This window comes from Thermobia domestica, chromosome 10 (assembly GCF_964235325.1).
Source record: "Thermobia domestica chromosome 10, izTheDome1.hap1.1, whole genome shotgun sequence".
Lineage (NCBI taxonomy): Eukaryota > Metazoa > Arthropoda > Insecta > Zygentoma > Lepismatidae > Thermobia > Thermobia domestica.
This window is the reverse complement of record NC_137463.1, coordinates 44,060,704-44,072,723: the sequence shown is the minus strand read 5'-3', so window position 1 is coordinate 44,072,723 and position 12,020 is coordinate 44,060,704. Positions and strand designations below refer to the sequence as shown.

Below are 12,020 nucleotides of genomic sequence, written 5' to 3'. Positions count from 1 at the left end.
GGCGTTAAGCTCAAAACCAATTCAACTCAACTAAAGTTTGCTCGCATCTCCGCAACTTGGGTTTGTGTTCTTGTGATGTAGTCCGATCAGAGTGTATCTATTAAGACTGTCTTAGATCCGGAATTTCATTTCCACCCCTGGATCTAGAATCAATAGAAATACAAAGTAGAACCTGGATTAAGTTGATTAAGGAAAGAAGTCAATGGAGAGCTTTTGTGAATACGCATTGAACCTTTGGGTTCCATTGGCATAGAGTTAATTAGTTAATAGACGATCAAGAGGAGTACTCAAATTTTCTGCATGTAATATATTCATTTGTTATGAAGACTCCATTTGGACATAAAGGTATTTCCTCATTTGTTGACATGGAAACGTAGGCTTACGATTTTTCATCTACATTGGGAGATTTGATAACTGAAATTTGTGATAAATATTATATTACACAATGAAAGATTACATAATTTTCCATTACCTGATAAACACAATAAATGTCTTCAACAATCATCGGGCATAATCTGTACAAGATAAGTCATAACAATGATGAATCATCGTAAGAGGAGTGACATTTAAAATTAATTATCTTACTGGCAATTGTTTACTTTTGTTCTTACACACGATAGGTGATATTGTTTACGTTTATCCTATAATATTATTGGACAATTTCTGGGTCAACTTGTCTTTATAAATGCGAATATTGATACTAATTTCCAGACACATTTGTCTCTTTCTCTCATGTTAGGCATGGTCACACAATGAAGTTGTTCATTCCGTTATTGTTTATACCTCTTGCCCTTGCGGCATGTCCTGAAGGGTAAGTAAATAAACAATAGTATTGTAGTAATCAAGCAAAATATATGCTAACCTTAATTACGTTCCAAATTGTTAACTAAAGCCTTTAAAAATGTATCTTGTGGTTATGCATTGTAAATTTCATTGGAAGATGTTGCTATGTTGCAAACACCACGCTTATTCACACTTAGCTTCTGGCAACTAAAATGTTTGGTGCCTCTAGTGCCTAATGTTCTGTACTCCTGGCCCAGATAAAAAGGCAAAAATTAGAACAACCATACATTTATTGATTAGATAGTTATTATTCTGAAAAGAGCTAAATCCGTTTATGAACTTGATGAAGAATAAAGTAAAAAAAATCTACACAAACAGCAAAACAAATCAAGGCAAGTTTTTTAAAAAATGTTACGCTATTGTTATGATCTTTTTAATTCAATGAAAATTATTTAATGCTATACTTGGCTAAATTACATGCAACAAATTCCAGATTATTAGATGAATTCGTATTGTAGTAGGGAGTGTACACATATGTAAGCCTAAAGGTGTTTCTAGTTTTCCGAATTGCGATGGAGAAATGAGATTCAGATGATAAAATACACTTGTCATCGACTTATGACCAATGCAGCTTACAATGATATTAGCCGCACTCACGATCGATTGTAAAAGCTGTTACGTAGTTATTATTATTAATAGTCTATAATAACAATAAAAGAAATAATAACAGTAATAGTATAGGGGTCGCGGTTGGGTCAGTGGTAGAGCGTTCACCTCTGGTGTTTGGGGTCTCTGATTCGATCCCAACTCGCGCAAAGTGGACGTTGTGGTGGACAAAACCGTGTGCGTGGGTTTTTCTGTGTTCTCCCTTTTCCTCCCACTTTATTCATTTCATCATTTCATTCATTTCTTATCATCATCGTCGCCTTTAACCCACATGGTGTGGGACATAAAAGTCAAAGATTTGATTTTAACTTTTAGTAATAATATAATAATATTAGCAAAAATATCAGTATTATAGTAGGTACTGTTACTATGATTATAGAAATGCATTTTTTACGAGTTCTGATCCAGTGTAACTGCATCTTAAATCACCGACGAACGATTGATCAAAATGGTATTTTATACTATACTGTATAGTTGGCTATATCATCTGGCCAACTTACTACCGGACAATCGTAACCGAAGTTAGTTGTAAGCAGTAGCATCATTTCAGGTTTTGAAAAGGGGGACAAGATGGTGCACTGATATAAAAGTTTCACTTATTTTTTGGTATTAGTATACTAGTATACAATTTATTAAAAACACGTATATCTCAAACTGAAGGGAGAAGCAATTACCCTCTTGCCCTCCCCAAATGATGCCCTTTATAGTAAGTCGACTAACTATACATTAAGCTTGATAATTTTCAATTATGGTAAATTTTCTTGATTTCACTTTACGGTAAACTCTTTTTCTAAGATGAATCACATTTCGTAGATTCTATTTGTTCATAAATATAAATATAAATTTCCTGGATAATGCGACTCAAAATAATAAATGACAGACAAAAATAATAAGTTTTCTTTTACAATATATATCAAACTTCCAGCATAATCATTTAGAGAAATAATTTTAAGCCTATTACATCATTTTTAACAATGTGTAATATTACAAGTAACAATATCAGCATTTGCTTTCACAGTTCGTAACTATAGCAAAACTCTTGTTACATTGAAATGTTTTAAAAAGCTTTTCATTTATGTTCGTACTTTTACTTTAAGTAAAGTAAATTAAATATGTAACAATTATTTAAATTTCGTAATTGTATTTATAGTCATTCGTTTAATAAGTACTCATTAATATTTTTGATGAAATGAAAATGAAAGCAAGACTATGATGCAATGAAATGTACTTTAAGTTAGTAGATTTGTGGAAATAGGAAGATGTATATATTTTATAACGAAAATTACGTGCACATAACACACACCTTTTTAGGTTCATTTTATTACATTGTAGTAGTAAGCTTAAACGTTTGCTATTAAAAACAGACGAAAAAAGTACTTTTTTTTAACATTTGTAATAATATTATAAATTATAATATAATATAATTACAATATTATATTATATTATATTATATTATATTATATTATATTATATTATATTATATTATATTATATTATATTATATTATAAACATACTATTATAACATAAAATTCGGTAAAATTTACTTGGTAGAATTTGAACACAAAAATAGAGGAAATGTAAGTACTTACTAATTTTATTTATTTTCCAAATAGATTCGATGTCGAAGTACATTATTAAGTTTTATTAAGTTTCTTGTTCGAGTTCCAAGAGAATTAAACTAATTATGTTCATAACTGTTAGGAGTACTTGTGTAGTTGTTAGAAGTATAATTATAACAGTTAGAACACAAATAACAATAGATACATTTTGCTAATTAACTATGTTTTTCTTACATATATAGTAAATAAATAAAGAGACTATTTTCTAGGACAAAGGTGATCAATTAGTATTGGTAGCAAATGATATCCTTTCTTTGCGCCATAAAAATTTATCTTCTTGGATTTTCTCAAAAATCATTTACAGGAATTTAAACTCAAATTTGCCACTTTATTCAGCTTGCTTTAAAAATTAATTAAAATCTTAGTGCATATATATCCCATTAACTATACTATACTGCTGGGTTTCTCAACCTGGGTGTCGCGAAGATAATCGGAAGATGAATGAACTGGCCAAATTTGATTTTAATCAATTCGCTTTTAGGGAAGTTACTGTAACTACTATATACAAAAAAATATATTCTACTATTATAGAAATAGATTAATATCGTGAGATTTCCGCAATAGGTATATCAAAAGTTCCACACAAGCTTATTACAAACCAGAAATTATAAGGGGGGTCACTCTCAAGAGGATGTGATAATATGGGTTCGTGATAGAAATTAGGTTGAGATCTACTGCTATATTGTGTACTGCAATCCTATTAGTGTGCTTATGCATTAGTATCAGTTTTACAATAATAGATAATATGGTTCTCACACAACATCAAAGTTTAATTTTCCAAATTACATTTTTCTTCATTTTATCAAAAACTATATATGAACTTTTACACTTACACATATCATTATTATCAGCTTATTGAGAACTATCAATTAGTCTATGCGTTTTATGTTTGAACAAAATATTTTCCGTTAAATGCTATTGTTGAATATTGTTGAATACAACAATATTGTTGAATTTCCCATTAAAAGCAATAGGAACAGAGTTAATCCGTATCTGGCTTTTATGAACTCAAATTTTCAAAATGATTTTAACAGTAAATACAATGAACAGGCTTGCCAACCATCGATAATTTATTGTTATATACGATAATTTAAGCTTTAATGCTATATACAATTATACTTTTGCCATAATAGGTTAAGATACGATAATTTTAGAACGCACACTTCTTTGCAGTTTTCGAATATAAAAATAAATCGTAGATGTGCATTAAATAATTATAAAGAACACACACTGAGGTTTTTAACAGTCATTCTCTCTTAAATAAATCAGTAACGATTTGGGAACTGGCAAATGACAACCCTGCATTCATTTAAATTCAATTATGTTTACAAGGAGGTGAAAATGTTCAGAGTAGTTTTAGTAAGGATTTTTAAAAAAATGTCGAGGACAGTGACGATGATTTGGAGTTCAAAACTGAAGATCACTAGATATGTTTATTATATATTATTACTGTTATTAGTAGTATTATACTTCTTTCAACATTTATCACGTGCATAACGAATATACGATATTTTTGCGTAATATACGATAATTTTAAAGGTGAAAATCGGTAATTTTGATCTCTGATGTTGGCAACCCTGACACTAAATTTTAAAATAAAACATTAACGAGCAGTGTAATATAATATAACAATATTTGAATATAAATGGACGTTTTAGGACCTTGACTAATACACTACGTTGTTATTATATTTAAAATACACCCATACGCACACAAAAGGTAGATACAAAACCATAAACTTAGCAGCAAAAATCACATGCGAGGGTTTTACTACACCTTACGATAACAAATTGAACGATAAAACATATGCAAATACATGAGAAAACGTATACACAAGTACATATGGGAAACGTGTTGTTGACTGTCCGGATTCTAAAGCAGTGTTAGCACTCCGAGACAAAATTTGCTCGAATTTCTCTTTCGGATTACAAGATGTTCGAATTTTGCGACATTCGGATTCTGGAGGCAATACTATTATATTTTACAAAAGATGATTCTCACGAAATAAAGTACATTTAAATAGATTTGAAAAGGAAATCAGTGAAATTAAGCCATTTAAATTCTAGTCAATTTCATAGAAAATAGAAACATAGTTCATCAAATAAATCAATGCACTTAGAAACAAAGATATTGCAAGTATTAAATATTATATTTATACTTTGAAAAATTTACTTATGAAATGATTTCATTACAGACAATTGGAATACTGGTCAACAAATCCACAAGATATATTTGACGATGTCAACGCGGGGCAGATCCAAGGCTGTTTAGCTGGTGAGAAGCTGAAGGAAGGAGTGAAACCTCGTGCAGGAACCGTCGAGGTTGACCCAACACAACGCTACCAAACAATGCAAGGATTTGGAGGAGGTCTTACTAATTCAGCCGCTTACCTCATCCACTTTAGTCAACTTAGAGATGAACTGCTAACAAAACTCTTCAGTCCAACAGAAGGCATTGGTATTAGCTTTATCCGCTTACCAATGGGTGCTTCTGATTTTATGGGCAGAGGTCCTGCTTACACTTTTGATGATGAATACGATCCAGACTTAGCAAATTTCAGCATTGATTCAGAGCTGGAGTTTGTGATTCCATCAATCCACGGAGCCCGTGCGATAAACCCTGACTTGAAGATACTTGCCACTCCTTGGACTGCACCTCCATGGATGAAAACTAACAACGATTACAACAGAGGCGTTTTCCTCGATAATTGCACAGACATATACGCTGATTATTTCGTAAAATATCTTCAAGGTTTCAAAGACAATGATGCTCTTGTTAATTATGTAACTCTCCAGAATGAGCCATTGTTAGAGGTCCCGTATCCTTCAATGGTGCTGGACGCAGAAGCGGAGATTAACCTAATCAGATCTCTTGGACCTAAACTTGAAGAAGCAGGTCTTGAAACGAAGATCGTTGCATGGGATTTCAACTTCGATAACATTGCCTATCCTATTCAAGTGCTCAGCGACAGTGTTGCCAATCAATACCTTGATGGATTTGCATTTCACGGTTACTCTGGAGATCCAACTACACCACTAGCTGTGCAACTTGCATTTCCTGAGTAAGTACTGAAATTTTTTTTGCTGATTAAAGCATCTGGATTTCACTTCGTTTTGGTTGAATTTTCTCTATTTTGAAAAATAATAATAGCACTACTAATAATAAGAAAAAGTATTTAAAAAACGAAACATACTAGTACGGTATTATGATAGAAAACTGACAAAAATATTGAGATTGTGTCATAAATGCCTATTTAGCTATGGGATTACTCTATTAAACTTAGTAGAACTTGCAAGATTTACGTATGTTATATGGAAGTGAATGATGGTTCAAGAATTAGCGAAGTATTCGTTCATGGGATCCCAAAGAGAACACGACATGATGTTTGTATTAGATAACATTGTGTTATGGGATTTTTCCAGAATTCTTCACTTCTCAATCTCATTCTTTTCAAACCACCAACTTTTTTCCTTCTTCACTGACTTCCATACACCATAATTCTTGTTTAATCTACCATGCATAACCACGGTAGATTAACTATTGTACATTGAATTTCAAACATTTAATTCCTTCTTATAACTCTGTTATTTATCAATAATCCTAATTATAGAAATGTGCAAAATTCTAGTAGTTTTTAATAAATTTCAAGATCAGATACATTTTTAAAAGTAAGGTACTACCACTCTCAACATTTAGTTCGATAATCATTAAAATAGAAGTGTATTTCAATAAGTACAACTAGAATTGGTAATTTTGTTTGATTTCCTTCCATTAATTTATAACTTGTAAATGCTTATAGCGAATAACAGTAACAAACATTTAGTTACTGTGGTTATAAATAGGGAACAAGCTAAATATCTAATAGATTAGAATGAATCGTACGTCCCAGTTTCAACAGAACGTTTGTCGTGTGAGAGTTCCGCCTGAAGTCCTGGTCGGTTAGTGAGTTGTGCTGACATAGAAAAGGATAGTGTTCGAGTCGATTTAAAATGAAAAGGTTTTTAAAAAGTAACGTAAGTACTAGTATTATTGTTATTATTACAACAACAATAATAATGACTACTGCTACTAATAATATCTAGGTGTTTAACACAATAGGATGCGACGACTCGAGAATATTTAAATACAATCAAACAGGTAAGGTTAAACAGAGAAAGGCAGTTGTACAGCATAAAGTAGTAGAAATATTGTAGTCTCTTCGATGTCATTTCTGAGAGAAGGTAAAAAAGTGTGCCGAAGCCTTAGAGAAAAATAAAAACAAATCTTTGTATGTCGTGCTCCACACACGAGTTATTCAAACAGAAATATTACATATTTTGCTTAAGGACGTTTTACAATAATCTCTATTATAGAGGGTACTTCTTTACTAACAAATGTCCTCGCATGTTAGTGTGGGCAATATTTTGCGTCTATTCCTTTCCCAGCTACTGCCTCCCTTTGCGTCTTCCCATTGAATTCGTAATAAGAAACAGGATCAGAAGTAATACGAAATATGACTCTTTGTAATGATAGTAATGTCTCTTTCGTCTTTTTTGGGGGAGAGTTCATAGAATTTACAAAACTTATTGCAAGGTAATGACATGTTTGTATTCTTACATCTGATAGCTCAAAAACAAAAAGTGTTATGTCTTCATATACAATAGTTCAGAAAAAGAAGTGAAAAACAAAATACTTATTTTTTCCCTTTTCGAAGAAATGAATGAGGATTATTAAAATTTGCATAATTCATTATTCGAATGTTGGAAAAATGGATTCTCCATATATTTATTATTCGAACACTCTAAGAATATTGATTATTCGAACAATTATTTTGATAATGCATAATTGGTCGAATATTGAATATGAATATTCGATAACAAAAAACTAATTGAATAATGAATGTCCGTATAATAATTCGAACAATTTTAACACTAGAATGAGATGTTCGTATCCTAAGTTTTAATTTATTCACTGAATTTTTCCATGTAAACGATCAATTCTAACTGTGAGCCAAAAAAAAAAAAAAAAAAAACTCAACGATTTAAAGTCCCAATTGTATTCCATCATTTATACCAAATTTCCTGTTTTTATATACATAGAATTAAAATAAGCAGGAGGAATAATGAAATTAAAGATAGTAATGAAATTTCTCACTCCCCTAATCTACGTTGATTGTTGAATTTTCAGAGATGGGTTATATACGTGGTAATAACCTTTCGCAATTGACCTGTTACCGGACCAAAAATTATCGAAAGCTAGAAAGCAGTTTTGTCGTACTCTACATATGAAATTCTACATACGTTTTGTATAAAACATATTTATTTTACTTATCTAACTATTTGCTCTATGATATGTTTGCTTTAGCAAGTAGAATTAAAACAATCTGTGAGCAAAGCAGAACTTTTAAGTAAAATAGTGTATGTTTAAAAGTTTCCCAAACTATCATGTGTCTCATGAAGCCAAGATAGTTGGGGATATAAATAGTATGTTGGCGATACTGTTAAATATGAATTGTTTTAGTTAAACGTGTTGCTTTGCTAAAACACAATTGTTTAATTCTACTTTAAGAACGAAGTTCTAGGTATCTTCCTGAAACAATTTTATAGTGGGAATAAAAATGAAACATGAAAAAGAATTTCGGCAAACAATTCAGGATTTAGAATTAGTGGATCAAGAGTATGGCTAATTGGGCTGAGACAACCATTGGGAAATCACAACCAGTATGGCCGGCCTACTAGGAACTTCTCCATTGCAAAACAAGAGGACTAATACGTGTCCCAAACTCTCTTCGAAATCTTCGCAAATTTCCAAATTGTTACTTGTATTTTTCTTCAAATTAAATGAACAACGATCAGTAATAGTAGTTCATCTTTTTAGTATATATATTGAAGGATTCAGATGCTACTATTTAATTACTAAAAGTGAATATGAGAATATATAAATATATGTACTTGAGAATATATGTAGGAATCAAACTAAACAATAATTAATATTTTTTTAAAATACAAATGTTGTGGTCATTTATGTTTACTATTCAGTGTTAAAACTGAAGGTTTTAAGTAAGGCAAAATCACAAGAATGTTTGTTTCCATTTCAGCAAAAACTACTACTTCACAGAATTCACTGGAACAACAAACAACACAGACTGGCCTAGTGTATTTTCTTATATGCTGGGTACTTTATTTGTCCAGCAAGTCCAACAAGGAGCTGTGTCTGGAGTTCTCTGGAATCTGGTACTTAACGAATTGTCTGGTCCGGTGTACGAAGGGCAAGGAGGCTGGAAAAACTGCCGTGGTGTTCTAACATTGTACTCAGATGACAGTCGTATTGAGTTGACTATTGAATACCATGCGATTGGTCATATGAGCAAGGCAGCTTCTCCTGGCGCTGTTCGCATTGGCAGTCCCAAAAGATTTGGTGTGACCGGCGATCTTGGTTCAGTTGCGTTTGAAAATCCCGATAACACAACCGGTATTGTCGTCTTCAACTATAACACAGAGGAAGCAGAGGATCTCGAGATCAGGCTGAATGGACAAGTGTACAATTATGGACAACTTCCACCATCCAGTGCTGTCACATTTAGAGTGTAAATAAATTGTTTTTATATCTCTTAATTAAGTGTGCTGAAATCTCTCAAATAAAGATATGAACTTTTAACTGTCATGGTTATTATTTGAATATTTAAATGCTATAGTGGAAATACACTTGTTCCCATTTTTATTTTAAAATGAACATTTGTGGATATTTATCTGTGTTATCCTTTGTAAAAATGAAAGGAATTAAGAAATTAATACCCATCACTTCAGTATAATAGCAGTTGCTAAATTTGATGGGTACGATAGTACTTACAAGATAAATGCAGTATATTTCTTTTTGGTTTACCACCACTCGTAAATTATGTAATGATAAATAGAGGAAACGAATAATTTTCTCGGACTAGATTGCAGTGCTTTCATTAGGTTATTTTTCTGTTTGTTTGTTTGTTGGTTGGTTAGAGTCAAATAAAACAACTTAATGGATGAATGAGAGTTTAGCGTCCCTTTCAGCAGCGAGGTTGTATGAGAGGTGGAATCCAAACGACATGAAAAGGCTCTTTTATGACCATCATTAGCGTACACGTCTTTGGGGAGAAAGACTCGGGTTTTTGATTCCAGGTGTGATCTCATGTGGCGCTGTATTTCGATGTCTCATATAGCCTTGCTGCTAAAATGGACACTAAACTCTAATGGATTCATTCCAACTAAAACTCCAACCAGAAGCCGAGCTCGGATCTTGCGTTCCAAATTTTATTAGAATTTTAGTTTAGCGTCGTTTCAGCACCGGGACTATATGAGACGTGGTCCTTCAGGCTAAGTTGGGAAGACAATGTGCTAACATGTTAACTATATAGTTATGAGGAAGCTATCTTGTAACTTGTATCTTGTAATTTCATGCAGTTTTAAACTAGAAGTCTGAAATCTTGTACAGGCACGCAAACTCAATGGGAATAAAATATTTTCATACTTTTTTTTTCACTAATCACTAATATTAACAATATTTTTTCTGGGAAAAAAGGTGCCGGTGTCATAACATATTGTTACTCCTACATATTTTTACCGGTAGGTAATAATATGAGAGCACATTTTTACTCCCCATTTAAAGTATGATAACATATTCTTGCTCCCACAGTGAAATTATGTCAACACATTCTTATCCCCCGGTAAAAATGTGATACTCGAATTTCATGTTACAAGTAGAAAGTTAAAAATTAAAAAAAGAATTGGATCGTTAAGACCCACATTATCTACTTAATTATTACCAACTACGACTAGTGATCTTAGAAGGTATTAAGTAAAATGCAAAACTTCATTTGGCCCCTTCAAAAACGCTTTAAAACGTCTTTAATTATATTTAATGAGAAGTCTCAATACTAATTGCTTATCTCTAGGCTTAAGGGATTTTGAAATATGACAATATAATTATAACAACTGCAACTCTCACACTTTCTTTTTCCCTTCTAGGGAAAATATCAAGAAACACTGAAACACATCTTTAATTGTTTTAAATGAAAAGTCTAAATACAGAATTTGGTGCCTCTAACATTTTGAGACTTCCAGATTTGGCCATATTATAACAGTTGGAACTCTATTAGTTTTCTTCCCTTCTATGGGGAATACGAAATAAATAAAACCACTGAAACACTACTTCACCTAATTTAAATGGTAATATTCCTAAAATTAACATTCCTTTACTTATTTTAAATATCTATTTGTATGTCTTTCGCCTTAATAGATTTCAAGATATAGACATTTTAATATGATAATTGCTTCTCTTATTTCCCATCTTTCCTCACCGAATTTCCAATAAAAATCCTTCCTCAGTGGCACCTTACGTCACAAATCCTATGGACTGTATGGGATATTACAATATTTACATATACATATTCAAGTCTAAAATAAGTATATATTTAATTGATTAATTATTATTCGTAATAGTATATATATATATATATATATATATATATATATATATATATATATATATATATATATATATATATTACAGAACATATTAAATACCAGTATGGGACGCGAAGTGTTACTTGTATCTAAGGGGAAGTAGAGGTTAAGAATTATCGAAAATTTAGTTTCTCACGATCTTGTCAACTTAGGAAAATTAAACTTGATCTAGACACACTTCATTTAAAATAAGGGGACTCTTATGACAGCGTTTTAAAAAAATGTTTTATTCTTAAAGATGCAAGAGGGCACCTACATTTATATAAATTTATGTATTTACACATGTGTATGTTTCACCATAACTCTGGAAGGTCTGGAGTAAATTCAACGAAACTTGACACACATATGACCTATTGTAAAAATCTGTAAAAACTATTGTTGCGGTGAGACACCCCTATTTTCCCTGGGGATGGGAGTGTGAAGGGAAACGTTTAAAAATAGTAAAAAAAAAAACGATATCAGTTCAGACCCTATT

At 31.6% G+C, this 12,020-nt stretch overlaps 1 protein-coding gene across 1 annotated transcript; it reads left to right on the top strand.

Annotated features, from left to right (window-relative positions):
* The first annotated feature begins 721 nt into the window (after positions 1–721).
* Positions 722–9,705, top strand: LOC145662474 (uncharacterized). Its single transcript, XM_081728080.1, has 3 exons — positions 722–811; positions 5,263–6,129; positions 9,145–9,705. Exons 1-3 carry the CDS (start codon positions 753–755, stop codon positions 9,635–9,637), a joined length of 1,419 nt encoding a protein of 472 aa, XP_081584206.1. The 5' UTR covers positions 722–752; the 3' UTR covers positions 9,638–9,705.
* Positions 9,706–12,020: the final 2,315 nt, after the last annotated feature.

Bases quoted from the DNA above. Each gene is read 5' to 3' on its own strand.
- LOC145662474 (XM_081728080.1), top strand. From the start codon at position 753: ATGAAGTTGTTCATTCCGTTATTGTTTATACCTCTTGCCCTTGCGGCA. The intron at 812-5,262 runs GTAAGTAAATAA...ATTTCATTACAG, and splicing joins CTTGCGGCATGTCCTGAAGG to ACAATTGGAATACTGGTCAA. The intron at 6,130-9,144 runs GTAAGTACTGAA...TTTCCATTTCAG, and splicing joins GTGCAACTTGCATTTCCTGA to CAAAAACTACTACTTCACAG.